We start from the raw sequence: 18,299 nt of genomic DNA, 5'->3' as shown, positions 1-18,299 counted from the left end.
TCTCTAAGGCAGAATGCACTAGTCCCATAGAAACTAGTTATTGTTGGTGACTCTATTGTCAGGGAGATGGGAATATACTAGGCAAGAAGGATAGGTGGAACAGGAGCAGGATATATCTGCAAGAGACAAAAGTTGATGATATTGTAGAGCAGATATCATCTCTTAAGGGCACAAAAGGTGATATTGTTGTAAACGTTAGAACTAATGACATTAAGAGTTACTTAACAAGTACAGGTCACTGTTGAAAAAAAGCCGTAAATTAGAGTGAATTTGAAAGTGTCTGCAATTCTGCCCAGACACGATAGCAGGGAGTATATGATGAGACCCATGTCGATCAATTCGGCCCTGGAAAGATTGTGCAAGGCTCAAAAGGTAGAATTTCTTTTAGCCTGGTCTGTGCTTGTTAACAGGAGAGACTGCTTCTACAGGGATGGGATACACTTAAATAGAAAGGGTGCAAGAATGTTTGCTGATTCTATTGAAGCAGTGTTAGGTGGGTCAGAAAACTGCTAGCTTGGGGGGATACAAGGACTAATAGATTAACAGTAGCTACTGGCAGAGGTGAAAGTGCACTGCTTCTATTGGAATAAGCAGCAGTCTGAAAAACAACATGCAGAGTATTTCAGAGACTGCTGGGAGTCATTGCGGTACAAGTAAACACATGGGTTGTGTTAGGGTAGATAAGAATAGGAACAGGTGCATGTATACTTGCATGTACACCAATGCTAGGAGTTTGGTAAATAAATTTGATGAATTAGAGGTATTGCTCAAAATATCAAAGGCAGATATTGTTGGGATATCAGAGACATGGTGTCACACGGATTTAAGGAATGCAGAACTAGAATTTGGGGAGTACAATGTGTATAGGAAGGATAGACAGGATAGGAAGGGAAGAGGGGGTTATGCTATTAGTTAAGAAACATACAAAATCCAAGGAAGTGAAGCCAGTCAACATCGCTGGACAGTGCAGTGTCGAGTCAGTTTCGTGTGACCTAAGCATTGGTAGATGAAAATTGAGAGTAGGAGTGTGTTATAGGCCTAATGACTCTTATGAGTATAATAAGAAACTGTACAGGGAAATAGAGTGGGCCAGTAAATCAGAGAGTCTTATAATGGAGGATTTTAATTTCCCACATATTGACTGGAATTTGGGGGCTGGTCAGTCACACACTAGCAAGGCTTTTGTGGATTTATTCGATGATAGTTTTCTACATCAGCATGTTTGTGAGGCAACTAGAGGGAGTAATACTCTTGATCTGATTATCAGTAGTGATTCTTCATGAATTAAGAATCTGCAGATAAACGAACCACTAGTTGGCAGTGATCACAATGTGCTGAAGTGGGATTTACACAAAGAGGTTACTACCTTCAGGGTAAAGGGAAGAATTTTTGCTTTCGTAAAGATGACTACGGTGGTCTGAGACAGTATTTAAATTCTATATGGTGGAACCAACTGATGATGTTATCAACAGCAAATTAGAAATGGGAAGCATTCAAAGAATTAATTTTGTAAGTTACTAGGCCTTTCATACTAACAAAGAAATATTGTTCAAGATTTAGGCCTAGATGGATATCAGATGAACTAATTAGACATGTGACAGGAAAAGAAAAATGTATGGGATACATATAAATTAACATGTGACACAGACGCCTATGTTAGATATAAGCTGGTCTGTAACCAAGTTACAAAGGAGGTTAGGCAGGTGAAGGCAGATTACAAGAAATCTTTGGCAAAGGATGCAAAGAAAAACAGCAAAGAGTTCTTTACCTATGTAAACTCTAGAAGGAAAGGGATGAATCAGATTGGTCCACTTGATATCGATGGTTCAACTGTTGATGATCCTGCTCAGGTAGCTAACAAACTAAATGAATATTTTGCATTGACATTCACACATGAGGAATTATTCAGGGAGGTGAATGCCAGAAGTGGATTCAACTCTGGCAGTAAGCTAGATAATCTTGTAATAATTGACAGAAAATTGGAGGAGAAATTGTTGAAGACAAACATAAAAAGGGCACCTGGAGTGGATGGAATCTATTCAGTTATATTAAAGGAGGTGGCAAAGGAAGTAAGCAAACCCTTAGCCATAATTATGAGAGCTTCCCTGGACTCAGGGGAGGTACCCATGGACTGGAGATGTGCAAATGTGACCCCAATCCACAAAGAGGATCAAAGGGAGACACAGGTAATTACAGACCTGTTTGTTTAACTTTTGTTCCAGGGAAATTAATGGAGGCACTAGTTAAAAAATCATTGCAGAATCATCTAGACAAGATTTCAGTTATATAACTCAGACACAGCATGGGTTTGTTAAGGGGAAGTCTTGTCTGACTAATTTGATTGGATACTATGATATAGTCATAAAGGAACTGGATGCAAACAATAACTTTGATTACATATATTTGGATCTTAGAAAAGCCTTTTATATTGTTCCACATGGAAGACTGCTGCACAAACTGGAGCAGTGTGGCATTGGAGGCAAATTGCTGCTATGGATAAAGGGATGGTTGAGTGGGAGAAGACAGAGAGTGGTAATCAATGGACACTGCTCTTCGTGGACTAATGTTATTAGTGGAGTCCCTCAGGGTTTAGTCTTGGGTGCATTGTTGTTTTCTGTATTTATAAATGATATTGATGATGGTATATCAGGCTTAATGTCCAAGTTTGCAGATGATACGAAGGTTGGCAAGGTTGTTAATGACACTAATGACAGTACGCTGCTGCAACAGGATCTAGAAAAGTTGAGCAGATGGGCTGAGAGGTGGCAAATGAAGTTTAACATTGACAAATGTAAAGCACTACATATGGGAAGCAGTAATTCCAGAGTAACGTATCAGCTCTGTGGTACCACACTGACAGTGGTAGAGAATGAAAAGGACCTGGGGGTAATTGTGAAGGAGATATGAAGTTTTCTGACCAGTGCAGATGGTCTGCAAGAGTAGCTCATGGTGTCTTGTCAATGATATACAGGAATTTTTCTAGCAGGGATAACGAGGTGATTATCCCCTTGTATAAGGAAATGGTCAGACCACACCTTGAGTACTGTATACAGGTCTGGAGGTCTCATTTTAAGAAGGATGTAGAGCTGTTGGAACAAGTACAGAGAAGGGCAACAAGATTAGTGAATGGAACAAAGGGTTGCTCTTACAAAGAAAGGCTTAAGTTTTGCAAATTACAGTGTCTGGTGATTAGACTAGGCACCTGCTAGGTGATCTGATTGAGGTGTATAAAGCCTTGAATGGTTTGAGCGTGCTCAATGCTGATGGGATTCTTCCTCTTGCTCAGAATAATCACCTGAGAGGGCATAAATTCAAATTGAGGAAAGACAGATGTAGGTTAGCTGTGCGGAAGTTTGCCTTTAGCCAGCGGGTGGTTGATTGCTGGAACAAACTTCCATCTGTCGTTGTAGAAGTTGATAGCTTAAATAGGTTTAAGGCAAAACTTGACAAACATTTAGAGCAAGTGGATGGGTGAAATAAGGGTTTTTTTTTTTTTTTTTTGACTGATGCTACATAAGCTTGCTTTCTTGCATCAGGTGCCTTTGCTAATGCTAATGCTAATAAAGCAGTTTATGGTAGCTAAAACATCAGGTGCACTCTGAAATGTATCTTTCCAAAGGATGGCACTGACTTGTTAGAAATTAGCTTTGTGTAAACAAAAGCAGTTTATGGCAGCTACAACGTCAAGTGCATTCTGAAAAACATCTTTCTGATGGATGAGTTGTTAAAATAACAAAAGAATAAAAAGTTTTCTACGTTGTTTACATGCATTCCCTCGCTTTCCACGGTAATAAGGTCAGTTGCAATTGTTACCCCAGTTCAAAGAGTGTTTTGCTATTGTATACAGCAATCAATTTTTTGTACCATTTTATCTGAGCTGATGTCTTTTTTGGAACTTGTGTTTTTAAATTAATTTAAAATATGTTTATATTAAATCTTATCTAGCAGTGTTATGGCGACAAAACGTAGATGGACAGAATTAAGCCTGGAAATTAAACTAAAAATTATACAAAAGGCCATTAGGATGGAAAGAAGCAAAACGGACATTGCAAAGGAATACACCATCCCTTTACCTACTTTATCTACAATACTGAAAAACCGAAAAAGACTTTAATAAGTGCATGACACTGGAGCAGTGATGAAAACCAGGAAACAAATTCATGGTGCAAAACACGAGGAGCTTGAAACAAAACTTTTCGAGTGGAACCAACAAATGCGTGCATCTAATTTGCCAATATCAGGTCCGATTTTGCAAGAAAGGGCAAATTATTTAGCTCAGCAACATGGGATTAGTGACTTCAAATTCAGCAGTGGCTGGCTCCATAGATTTAAAAACAGGAATAACTTGATTTCACAAAATATTTCCGGTGAGTCTGGATTAGTCGACAGAGATAAGGCTACAGACTGGTTGTGTTCTGTACGGTCCATCCTTGAAAAATATGAGGCAAAGGATATTTTTAATCTCGACAAGACAGGTTTATTTTATAATTTGCTGCAAAACAAAACATTTGCTGTTCAAGGAGAGTCTTGTCATGGTGGAAAATTAAGTAAACAAAGACACACTGTTCTGTTATGCTGCAATTCAGATGGCAGTACAAAACTATGCCTGCTTGTGATTGGTAAGTTTTCCAAGCCAAGATGTTTTAAAGCAGTTAACCAACTTCCCTGTGATTTTGAGGCCAATAGAAGTGCATGGCTATGGTCAAAATTTTTCAGTATTGGTTATCAAAATTGGACAAAAGAATGGCTTCAGAAAAAAGGAACATTTTGATGATTCTAGACCATTGTACAGCAAATTCTGCCAAGACACTTAAGTTGAAAAATATACGGCTGTTGTTTTTACTCCCCACAATACCACCAGTTTAATGCAACCACTGGATTAAGGCATTAATTATAATATCAAGAGAGCATATAGAGCCCGTCTGATAAGGTACTTGCTCCGCAGCATAGAAGGAGGGAACAATTTGCAGCCAAATTGGAATGTCTTGGATGCTATCCGTAATCTTGTTATTGCTTGGGAAAGTATTACATCAAGTGTTATAATCGACTGCTTCAGAAAGAGTGGCTTTGGAGAGAACATCATCGAAAAACATGGTCCAGCAGAAAAATGTGATTGCAACAGTGAGGAATGGAGGAATTTGAAGGAGCATATGAATTTTGTTTGATGAATTTGAAGAGTTTGTGAATGATGTAGAGTTACAGTGGTAGCAATTTCATCATCCATGATGAAATTGTTACCACTGCAATGCCAACACCATAAGAGATGCTGGGTACCAAACAAAATGATGCTGTTTTTGCTACCAGCAACAGCGAAAGTGAAAACGCGTGCATCTAAAAAAGATGTCCAAAATGCATTTAACATAATAGAGAATGTCTTGGCTGGCAGTAACATTGACAAAGAAACAACTATTGCATTTGATAACGTCTGTGCTGTAGTTAAAAATGCGCATAGGACAAAAACTGTGCAAACAACATTGGATTCTTTCTTTAAATTAGATTAATTTATTAAAAAGTTAATCGTTTGTATGTCTCCTTTTATAATTATTGTAATTATTTTTACTGTAATACTAAAATATTGTATATATTAAAATATATACTGTACAATATTTTCATTTCTGTTAATATTGCTTTTCTCTTAGTTTATCATACAAATAAAATAAAATCTTTAAAAAATATGTTATTCCTATTACTGTATTGTTAGGCAAGGCTTTTGTTTTTATTTTATTTTTATTATTTTATTTAGGTCCCTTGAACTTTGTATTAACGAGATTCCACTGTATATTAAAGGAAGCGGCAAAGGAAATAATCAAATCCCTAGCCATAATTATGAGAGCATCCTTGGACACAGGTGGAGGTCCCCACAGACTGGAGATGTGCAAATGTATTCCCAATTCACAAAGGGAGTTCAAAGGGTGTCACGAGTAATAACAGACCTATTAGTTTAACTTCTGTTCAGGAAAAAATAATGGAGTCATTGGTTAAAGAAGCATTGCAGGATCATCTAGACAAAACTGCAGTTATAATTCAGACAAAGATGGGTTTGTTAAAAGGAAGCTTTGTCTGACTAATTTGATTGGATATTATGATGTGGTCACAAAAGAACTGGATGTAAAAAATAATTTTGATATCATACACTTGGATTTCAGAAAATCTTCTGATACTGTTGTACTTGGAAGACTACTGTACAAATTCAAGCAATAAGTCATTAAGGACAAGTTGCTACAATGGATAAATGGATGGTTGAGTGGGAGAAGACAGAGTGGTAATCAGTGGACACTGCTCTTTGTGGACTAATGTTATTAGTGAAGTCACCCAAGTTTCAGTGTTGGGCCCATTGTTGTTTTGTATATTTATCAATAATATTGATAAAAGTATATCAGGCTTACACATTTTCACATGATACATAGGTTGGCAGGGTTGTTAATGACACTATACTACTGCAACAGGATCTAGAACAGTTGGGCAGATGGGCTGAGAAGTGACAAATGAAGTTTAACATTGACAAATGCAAAGTACTGCATATGGGTAACAGTAACCCCAAAGAAATATACCAATTGTGCGGTACTACACTCAGGGTAGTGGACAATGAAAAGGACCTAGGGGTAATTGTGCAGTCAGATATGAAGTTTCCTGAGCAGTGCAGACAAGCTGCCAGAGCAAGTCATGGGGTATTGTCAATGATATACAGGAATTTTGCTAGCAGCGACAAGAAGGTGATTATCCCCTTGTATAAGGTAATGGTCAGGCCACACCTTGAGTACTGCGTACAGGTTTGAAGGCCTTATTTTAGCAATGATATAGAGTTGCTAGATTACATACATAGAAGGGCTACAAGATTGGTGAGGGGAGCAAAGTGGTGCTCTTACCAAGAAAGGCTTAAGTTTTGCAAATGGCAGTGTCTGGAGACTAGGCACCTGCAACATGATCTGATTAAGGATGTATAAAACCTTGAATGGTTTGAGCAGGCTAAATGTTGATGGGATTCTTCCTTTTGCTCAGATTATGAACCTGAGGGGGCATAAACTCCAATTGAGGAAAGACAGTTATAGAAATTTGCCTTTAGCTAATGGGTGGTTGATTGCTGGAAAAAACTTCCATCTGTTGTTGTGGAAGTTGATAGCTTAAATAAATTCAAGGGAAAACTGGGTAAAACTTAGGAGCAATTGGATGGATAAATAGGAAGTTTTTTTTTAGAACTTCCCATATATCACAGTTTGGGAAACACTGTAATAAACTATCCTAACTTTACACTTAACCCCCTGATCTCTTCTTCATCAACAACAAGCTCTTCTGATTATAGTTAATGTTAGTTATCTTCTAGGGACCTCAAAATACAATTCTGTGATTGTATTTTGAGGTCCTCTCCGAAGGAGCCACTATTTCATAGCTGTTCTCAGCCTACTGGCATTTAGCATTGCAACAATGCAAAATAGGTTGATCTTTATAACTAAAGTGAAATACAACTCTGATGAAAATATTTGGAAATATGATGAAAATAGTGATCAGGATTTGGTTTTTGAATAGGGTCTTTATCTTAGAGCATTTAATTGCATCCTTATGGTTACTTGGTGAAAGCTCCCATCTAGAGTAAGAAACTACAGCCAGACCTCTATATAAAGAAATTGATCATTGGCTTGAAAAAAATTCGTTAAACAGAAATTTAATTATAAAGAAATATGACCTTTTCAAAAATAATGTAATTCAGCATTCAGAAATAGTAAAAGATGGGAAATAAATCAGGAATAACTGGGAATGAATAAATCTTCTAACATTTTAAAATAATTAATTCATTAATGCATACATATTAAGAAATGACTACTTACATTAAACGCATATTAGTACACTTTTACGAATTATTTCTTAAAATATTAGGTAAATTTTTGTTGCACTCATGGATGATATTGTCACTAGTTCTTTGAATACTGACTAAAATTTTGGAGTCACTCGGATATTCAGTTACTATGACATCATTATCAACTCTTAAAAATCTGTCAAGAACAATTTCTCTGCTGACCAAACCTCTCGCTTGGAGTTCTTCCTCTGGTTCTTCTTGTTCTTTTACAAGATTGCTCAAAATCTTGTAGTAGTTCATACCTACTTCTCATCGCTGTTAATTAGCCATTTTTGCAAAACCTGGAAACAATTATTAATCACTGCTTCCATCACATCTTGACTCCACACTCTTGCGAACTCTAATGTGCACTTCACAACTCTATGAGAGAATCTATAGGTTGGTTGATTTCTATTATCAGTATAATTTTTTTCAGTATGTACCTCCAGTAGTGAATTTTCAAATACTTGAAAATGCCTTGTCCAAGTGGCTGCAGTTTTGGAATTTTATCCTCTCCAATCCAAAACCAGGAAAGACATTGAAACAAAATATGGATGTGAGTAAATTGATGCCAAGGAAGATTGTTTATATGAAAGAATTCATAATTCATAAAAGAAATATATTCAACAGAGGCTTGTGTTAAATAATTTTCAAATTTATTATTGGTTTTTTAATTGAATTAGTAATTATTAAATGTAAATAAACACAACTTTTAACAAAATAATTATTTTTTTTTCCAAGTTTAAAATTAAAGAATTTTCCCACAATTACTTGAAGTTTTTAATTGACAATTTACCAAAGTTGTCTTTTTTAGGATGTACCAGTTTACCACCATCGCGGCCCAGCAGCCCTGGTCCATCACCAGATATTGATTCAGAATTGCATCGTCCTCGTCATCGTTTACAGCGTCAGAAAGCTCAAAGTCGCAAAACATTTAGATTTCGGAAATCTCGAAGAGGTGCTGGATGGACTGCACATACTGACACACCTGAAGTTGTTGAACAGATTGCTATGATAACAACTAAAACACAACCATCTGTGCCAGAAGGAACAACCTGTGCTAATGATTCTGTAATTCCTAAAGTTGATTTTTCTCCTGAAAAGGAAGGAGATTCTTTTGTAAAACATTCAGTTTCAAACCATGAAAATACCCACTTTAATTCAAATTCCCAGTCTCCTAGCCCTCAACATCATTGTTCTCAACTTCCTGCATATTCTTCTATTATGCACTGTGAATCAGCAGAATCTTTAAGTAATAGTGAAAAATCTGCACTACTGAAAGGCGAAGAAAAACAAAAATTTGACTCCCAGTCTTCCTTAATTATGATTTTTCCATCAAAAGATGATGCAAATATGAGTATGTGAAATATATTATACATCATACTAATAGAATAAGCTTTAAAATTATAAAAATTAAAAATTATGATAATTAATATCATAATTTTTAGCCAATTTCTGTAAAAAGGTGATGACCTGATTGAAGAAACTGTATGCCTCCAAAAGGACAACTTGTATTTACAAAGTGTAATAAATCACTTGAATTAGTTTTAATGACTGATAGAATTTTAATATATTTATAAAATCTTGTGATATGGTATGATAATAGAGCAAATTGATAACGGCTTTAAGATACACCTAGGATATTGTGTAACTGTTATATATCTCATAGTAAATTAATTTATACATACATGGTAATTAGCTTATAATAATGAATTTCATCTGTAATGGTTACTGACAGTATGTATATAGTTGAACAATTTCAGTGATGGTTGTGAATTAGTTTTCAAGGTATATTGCTCTATCATTAATTTCTAGACACCTGCGTATCTACAAATAACCTTTATTTACAGGAAAACTAATAATATGTGCTGAAATGTTTAGCATTTATGACAGCTTCTAGTTGCCATGGAATACTCTCCATTTTTTTTTTATAAATTTCCTCTGATATTTTCTGCTTTTCAGCCTTCAAAGCAGCAACCAGCGCAGCTCTGTTTTTTGGGTGTTCTCTCCTTGCACACGCACACACAACAATCCAGTTCTTCCCAGAGATTATCTATAGTATTGAGGTAAGGGTTCTGGGCTGGTCGGTCCATCTTTTCAGTGCTCTTGTCCTCAAACCAATCTGTCACAATGCAAGCAGTATGGAGAAATGTGATGTAATACATTATATTATTGTCCAAGACATCTAGCTAGACCTCAGTATTCATAGATTTTTCTAAAACAAACAAGTTCCCAGGCTAAATCATGATAAACAGCCCCAGATCATGATGCTTCCTCCACCAAGCTTTGTTGTCGGGATGATACATTCTGGCAGGTAGCTTTCTTCGGGTGTCTGTCACATCCAATTACAACTGTCAGATAAGTAGACCATGTACCATGACTCTTCATTCCAAACACAACTTTTCATTGGTCTGTGGTCCAAGAATATGAACTGGAAGTCTTAACTCTGTCAGTCGTGGCGACTAAGATAAGAAACTTAATACATAGAAGGAAATAGTGAAATGATTACAAATGTTAAGTAATAAAATTAAGATATAGGTACATTAAAACTGATGAGTTTTTGGAAGCAGTCTGTTTCCCTTTCCAGCTAAAACTTTTATCTCTATTGAAAAAATTGACCTTGACCAGTTTGTTGTTATGTTGTTTGTTATTTGGTTTATAGGAGCAACTAAGGCCATATTGCTCCGGAATAAGCGGTGGTCATTCCCTAACCTTTCCGCATCCTCCGTATTTGGTGGTGATGGGCTCGAACCCCGGTCTAATCAAGAAGCGTGTGCTGCACACTGCTGCTCCTTCCCACCTGGCTACGGTGGCGCCTGACCTTGACCAGCTCAACACTTATATCAGTACTGCAGAATATATATAAAGTTGGAATGGAACACATGGAATTCCAGCGAATCAGTAGGTGTGTATGAGGTGGAAGCATAAATGTAATCAAATGAAATGCTATTCACCATCAGGCTATGTTATAGTTGGCAGGTTCCAGTGATAATATTTTCATATTTCAAGCTTTAAAAATGAGATAAGCACGTACTTGGTCAGCCTAAAATTTATATCTGTATCGCAGAAAATATATAAAGCTGGAATGGAATACTAGTGAACCAGCAGGTGTATATAAAGTGGAAATAAAGGGGTGGAAGCATTAATTGTAGTCACATGAAGTGTATGGAATTCACTATTCTGCTGCATTACAGTTAGCAGGTGCAAGTGAGAATATACTGCTGTACATCAGTTCTTTCTTCTTTCATAACAGCATCTGGTAGGTTCTCACACTGAAACTGATAGAACTGACTCTGAAAAACATCTGTTGCTTCATCTCTTTCTTTAGTTTTAACAACACCAAGAAGTACTGGAAACTTGTCCACACAAAAAAAAATTCAAATCTGAAAATGGTGCACTGCTAATTGAGGAAATTTTTGCTACCTTAACATTTATAAGAACATTATTTTTCAATGGGAACTTGAGCACCATGTCACATGCATCCATAAGTACTTCCATGCAAAAGAACAGACTTGCCTCCTCTTGTTTTAGACTCTCCATGACCTTGGCAATAGAAATGCCTAAGACTAAGTGGGACTCATCCTTTTACTTTAGTCTGCTGTGGTAATCAGTTTACAAAATAGAATCAAAAGATTTGAAAACTTGATAAAATAAATGTGCACATAATATTCTTCAACATAACTAAGCATAATGGCCGTAGTACATGGATGTGTGGTAAATTGGATTGAAGGGTTATGTTTAAATTTTCAAACATTGGTGCAACATTCAAAAGAAACAAGCAAATTTCTTTATTCAAGCCAGAAGAGAGAAATATGAACAAACTTTCTGCACAAGCGTGGAAAACACGTTTAGAATTATCAGCTTGTTTGGATGGTTGAGGATTGCTTTTACCAGAAGTTTACATTTCAGAAGTTCTTTTTCTTGAGTTCATGATGAATTTGCCTTTCAAGATTTTTGGGTAATGAACTGGATTTGAACATCAGTCAGTGCCACTCACTAGTAATGACTTGTTGCACTTTTCAAATTGATAACTCTTAAAAGTGCTCATATTGCTTTTCTAGCCTCTTATTTAGACTTTTTAAGGGTTGTGCTGTTCTACCACTTAGTTACATTTAACTGAAGACAGCCAACATGTACACATATGCTTTGAAATTTTTTTTTACTTCAGTGGTATACATCAGTTGGAACTGCTTAAATATATCTTTCTAGATAGTAGAAAATTTCCACCAAGTACAGTCAGACCTCTCTTTAACAAACTTCCATATAGCGAATTTTTCTATGTAGCAAACTTTTTTGATTTCCCCTTGGTCATTACATTGAAAATAGTTTCTGTATAATGAAGAAAATTTCATTATACAGAAACTATTTTGAGAGATGTGGGTATGCATTGTTCGCACCTCTGGCCTTTAGGCAACAGAGCTGATGCTGTTGAAAGCACAAATTAAGAGCTAAAATGATTAAGAATTAATCACTTTAGCTTTTAATAGCTAAAGGGTTTACTATACAGAGAAGTTGCCCTAGTCAACTGCTATCTATGTGTCCACAGTCATTGGCAAAGATTAAACATATTTGTGACATGAACATTGGCTCTGGTCAACCTGTTTTCTATTGTAAGCACCCTATTAGAGAATTAGGAGAGAGTGATTTTCCTTTATCCCTGAAATTCATCTGTTGTTTTGCAGAAATTAGTCATCCACGCCTCTCTCTGTATGGTAGGTACAAGTGGTCCCTAAATCAGTTTTGTTTTAGCTGCTGTGCAAGTAACCTTATTTAACCCCAGGGGCTCACATCTGATGAGTACAGACTTGGCACACCTAGGGTCCTGAGCTGGATATCATGATTCTTCTCCTTGGTGATTGCTTCCTACTTCTCTCTCTCTCTCTCTCTCTCTCTCTCTCTCAGGATAACTCAGAATTTTTTTTTTTTTTTTTGGCTGGTGCAGCATAAGCCTCAGGCTTCCTTGCATTGTAAGGCTAATAATAATAATAATAATGTCTATGAGGAAGTCCTTGATTGTAGTGGAAAGTAGTGCTTAATAGTGTAGCTCGGGGCATTAAAAAAAGGAGAAATCGCTTTAAAATTTGGTATCCCTGCCAGTAGTGTGTCAACCATTGTGAAAAACCACGTTTCAATTCTCAAACTGTTTGAGGAAATGGGACCCTGTCAAAAGCATGCAAAATTATGCTTGTATGAAGATGTAGACGAAGCTGTTTTTAAGTGGGTGAAGTTGATTTGAGTCCAAAATTGCTGATATCATTAATAAAAGAAAAGACTGGAATACGCAATATGGAAAATATTCCAAGCCAGTTCTTGTTGGCTGGTCCAATTTAAAAAGTGCCGTGGCTTATTTGGAAAAGTCTGGTGAAAATGGGATTGTAATTGAAGAAGACTGTACTCATTGGAAAGAAACAGTCTTGAAAAAAATTATGGAGGATTACGAGCCCAAAGACATATTCAATGTTGATGAAACATCTCTAATTTTTAAATGTTTGCCAAACAAGGCACTGAATTTTAAAGGTGATAAATGCATAGGTGGTAAAAATAGTAATAAGAGAATTACATTTTTGGTGTAATATGATATCAAAACTATTTTTTGCATTCAGTTCCTTTGTGACCACATTGTAGTGTCAAATGGGTCAGACGAGACTTCCCCTTAAGAAGCCCATGCTGTGTTAATTTTGACTTGACTATCATCTCACTATACTTGCCCCCTAATCAAAATATAAAGTATGCTAACCTAGAAGAACTAGTGGTACAGCTTCCTCAACCCTACTTCATCCTAGGGGACCTCAATAGTCATCATCCGTTATGGGGAAATCAAAACCTGGACAAACATGGACAAATTATAGAGAAATTACTTGACCAGCACAATCTGATTACTCTCAATAATGGTGCACACACTTATATGCATTTACCTACAGGATCTACTTCAGCTATTGATGTCTCTCTGTGCTCAGCATCCATATATCCTCTATTTAGATGGACTATTCATAGCAATCCACTGGGTAGTGACCATTACCCAGTGATATCCCGGATTAATAAAAACAGCCCCCACTTTTCAAATGGAACTTTTTCAAAGCAAAATGGGACATAAACTTCTGCTTTTCTTCCAGTATTGCAACTAGCAATACTGGAAGAAAAGCAGGTCCAGCAAACATTCGTAAACTTGGCCACAGAATATATATCTAACCAAATACTACAGGCAGCTGACCAAGTGATTCCAAGGCAATCCATCAAAATATCAGCATGTTCAAAATCGTGGTGGAATAATGAATGCAACATGGCAAAAAAAGAAAAGAACAGAGCATGGAACATCTTCAGAAAGTTTCTAACAACTGCAAATCTCATCTGCTTTAAACAGGCTCGGGCAAAAGCAAAACATATTAGATAGACAGACTAGCAAAAGAGAAGCATGGAGACATTTCGCCTCCACAATTACAAGAACTACAAAAACGCAAACGATATGGGCAAAAATATGACGCATGTACTCAAAACATCCATGCATCAACCTTCCCATACAACTGTAAACGGTTTTGATGTTACAACACCAGTGGAGATTGCGAATGCATTTGGCAAATCATTCATGAGAATCTCAGCCACGACATCTTACACACCTCTTTTTCAGGTACGCAAAAGCACAGGCTGAGAAACATTTCATCAATTTCGAATCAGCATCTAGTGCTGCATGTAATCTCCCCTTCACGATATCTGAATTGCGCCATGCTTTAGCCACTACTAAACTCAGTGCAACAGGACCAGCTGAAATACATTACATCATGATAACACAACTTACTGAACCAGCCCTTAAGACACTATCACTACTTTATAACAGAATTTTCAAAGAGAATACCTTCCCAGATAAATGGCACCACGCTTATGTTTTGGCTTTTCTGAAACCAGGAAAAGACCCTACAAATCCACAGCATTACCGACCCATTGCACTCACCAGCTGTATAAGCAAGGTCCTGGAAAAAATTATCAATGCCCACCTGACCTGGTTTCTAGTCCATAACAACCTTCTTAACCTTATACAATGCAGTTTCCGTGAAGGCAGATCCCCTCTTGACTTACTCATCAGGGCAGAAATAAATATCCATGATGCTTTTGTATGAAAAGAACACAATGTCATGGTTCTCTTTGACATAGAAAAAGTGTTTGACACAGCTTGGAGGTATGGTATAATATGAAACCTATACGATCTAGGACTATGCGGACACCTCCCAAAATTTATCAGAAGCTCCCTCCATCATCACTCATTTCAAGTTAGAATCAACAAACAGTTATCTTCCAGTTTTATCCAGGAAGAAGGGGTCCCACAAGGTTCAGTACTAAGTGCCACCCTATTTAACATAACAATGAACTCCATAACACAGGATCTACCACAGACAGTGTCTACTACTCTATGTGCCGATGACTTCAGTATCTCCTGCCATTCGCCTAATATGCAAATGGCAGAAAGACAGTTGCAAGGTGCCATCAACAAAGTTGTAAAATGGTCCCAAAACAATGGTTTTCGCCTCTCACCACAAAAGACTGTCGGGATACACTTCTGTAGGAAGTGTAACCTACATTCAGACTCATAACTTCACCTAGAAAATCAAATGATCCCAGTGGTTTGTAGTGTCCGTTTTCTTGGTGTGGTTCTAGACCAAAAACTTACCTTCCTTGAACATATAAAAGAGCCCCAGATTACTTGCCTTAAGAAGCTAAACATCTTAAGAGTACTTACTGGCACAACATGGAGAGCCGACCGTTACATGCTACTGCATTTGTATCGTGCATTAATATGGTCACGTCTAGACTACGGCTCTGTGATTTACAGCTCTGCTAGACCAAGTGCCTTACGTTGGCTTGATCCCATGCATAACAGTTCTCTCTGACTTGCACTAGGGACATTCTGTACATCGCCAGTTCAGAGCTTATATGCTGAAGCAACTGAAACCTCTTTACATCTGCACAGAGAATTGCTTCTGTTAAACTATGCAGCAAAGGTTAAAGGGCAACTAGAAAACCCTACTTGGAATGAACTTTTCTCGCCCAAATGGGAAAATCTTTACAGAGCCTCCCCATCAACAGGGATATGCCTGCATTCCCTGCTCAGTGATTGGCAAATTGACCTTAGCATGATACAGCCGGCCACTTCGCGTACAGTTCCACCCTGGATGTATCACATACCGCTGTGCGACCTTTCACTCACATCGTTGGGGAAAAATACCTTATCCCAGCAGAATATACTGCAAATTCATGCTGCATTGAGAACCTAGCATGCAGAGTACACACCAACCTACACGGATGGAACTAAAACCGACACCCATGTTGATGCAGCAGCAGTATTTCCCAACCATACTATAGCCAAGAAACTCCCCATTGAATTCAGTAGCTACACTGCAGAACTCTATGCTATCTACATAGCGTTAAATTTCACCTTCTCAGCAAGTATTTTACACAGTGCTATCCAAGCTATACAGCAGAATAAAAATCATCATAACCCCCTACCCGTACACATTTTGAACACCATGACCAAGTTAAATAAGAACAAACAACAAATTCTCTTTTGTTGGATCCCTGGTCACTGATCTAGCTGACAAAACTGCTACAGATCCTGTAGATCAACCCTTTAGCATAGCACTTTCTGATTTCAAATTAATTATAAAGAAGCAAAGTGTTGAGCAATAGCAACATATCTGGCAAAACCAAGTTGATAACAAACTGTTCAGTATAAAGAAAGAACTCAAGCCTTGGAAGTCGAGTACATGTGAGAATAGACATGAAGAAGTAGTACTAGCTCGACTACGAATAGGTCATATGCACCTGACTCATCTCTATCTTCTTGCAGGCACTGATCCACCACAGTGCACAGGATGCAACACTCAACTCATTGTTGAGCATGTGCTTATTGATTGCACCAAATACAATATTGATCGGCAAGCTATGTTTGCCTCATTTTCCATGACAAACACCTTTTTTTTTTTTTTTTTATTTAAACCTCAAACACGAGAGGTATTAGAACCTACAGTACTTGGTACCGTGCTTGGGTTGGAGGTTGAGAAGATGAAAGAAGATATTTGTTGATATTGGACTTGAACTTCTGTAGACTGTAATTTTCAGGAAATACGTATGAAGGAAGTTTGTTCCAGAAAACGGCAGTTGAATGAATAAACGAGGAAGATGAAAAGTTCGTTCTGTGAGTTTGAATTTGGGCAGTAAATGGATGTTGGCTGGTGGCAGCACGTGTTCGGACTGTTTTGAAAGAGAGAGTGGGAATTATAGAAGCCAATTCAGAAGAACAGTGCCCATGGAAGTATTGTTCGGATATCAGAGACGTGGTGTCACACAGATATAATGAATGCAGAAATAGAATTTGGGGAGTACAATGTGTACAGGAAGGACATCAAGGGAGAAGGGGTTATGCTATTAGTAAAGAAACACACAAAATCCAAGGAAGTACAGCCAGTTGACAGCTTGACAGTGCAGTGTCGAGTCAGTTTGGTGTGAAATAAGCACTGGTAATGCAAAATTGAGAGTAGGAGTGTTATAGGCCTAATGACTCTGATGAGTATAATATGGAACTGTACAGGGAAATGGAGTGGGCCAGTAAATCAGTGTGTCTTATAATGGGGATTTTAATTTCCCAGATATTGACTGGAATTTATGGGTTGGTTACTCAAACACTAGCAAGGCTTTTATGGATTTATTGGATGATAGTTTTCTACAGCAGCATGTTTGGAATGCAACTAGAGGGAGTAATACTCTTGATCTGATTATCACTAGTGATTATTCATGCACTAAGAATCTGCAGATAAAGGAACCACTAGGTGGCAATTCTCACAGTGTGCTGAAGTGGGATTTACTCAGAGGTAACTACCATCAGGAGTAAAGGGAAGGGATTTTATTTTCGTAAAGGTGACTGTAGTGGTCTCAGACAGTTTTTAAAGTCTATACAGTGGGATCAACTGATGATGTTACCAACAGCAAATTCTAAATGGAAAGCATTAAAGAATTAATCTTGGAAGCTACTAGGCTTTTCATATCAACTAAGAAATACTGTTCAAGATTTAGACCTAAATGGATGTCAGATGAACTAATGAGTCATGGTAGAGAAGAAAAATGCCTGGGATGCATATAAATTAGCAGGCAACACAGAAGCCTATGTTAGGTATAAGATAAGTCTTTAATCAACTCACAAAGGAGGTTAGGCAACAATGGCAGATTACAAGAAATCTTTGGCAAACGATGCAAAGAAAAACAGTAAAGAATTCTTTACTTATATAAACTGTAGAAGATAGGGGATGAATCAGGTTGTTCCCGTTGATATCAATGGTTCAACTGTTGATGATCCTGCTCAGATAGCTGAAAAACTGAATGAGTATTTTGATCTACATTCACACATGAGGAATTTTGTAAGTAAGTGCAGGTCAGAAACTTATTAAACTAACAGGGAATTTAATGATTTAGTAATAATGGAGAG

The 18,299-nt window shown here is 37.2% G+C and overlaps 1 protein-coding gene across 1 annotated transcript in view; it reads left to right on the top strand.

Annotated features, from left to right (window-relative positions):
• Window positions 1–9,196, top strand: part of unc80 (unc80, NALCN channel complex subunit) — a 1,843,891-nt gene extending 1,834,695 nt beyond the window's left edge. The window contains exon 64 of the mRNA XM_090378420.1: window positions 8,646–9,196. Coding sequence (XP_090234546.1) covers window positions 8,646–9,196 — 551 coding nt within the window. The remainder of the gene's footprint in view (window positions 1–8,645) is intronic.
• Window positions 9,197–18,299: the final 9,103 nt, after the last annotated feature.

This window comes from Mastigoproctus giganteus, chromosome 7, assembly GCF_048544385.1.
Source record: "Mastigoproctus giganteus isolate SK-2022 chromosome 7, ASM4854438v1, whole genome shotgun sequence".
Taxonomy (NCBI): Eukaryota; Metazoa; Arthropoda; class Arachnida; order Uropygi; family Thelyphonidae; genus Mastigoproctus; species Mastigoproctus giganteus.
The sequence above is the reverse complement of the archived record's forward strand: the minus strand, read 5'-3'. Positions and strand labels throughout refer to the sequence as shown.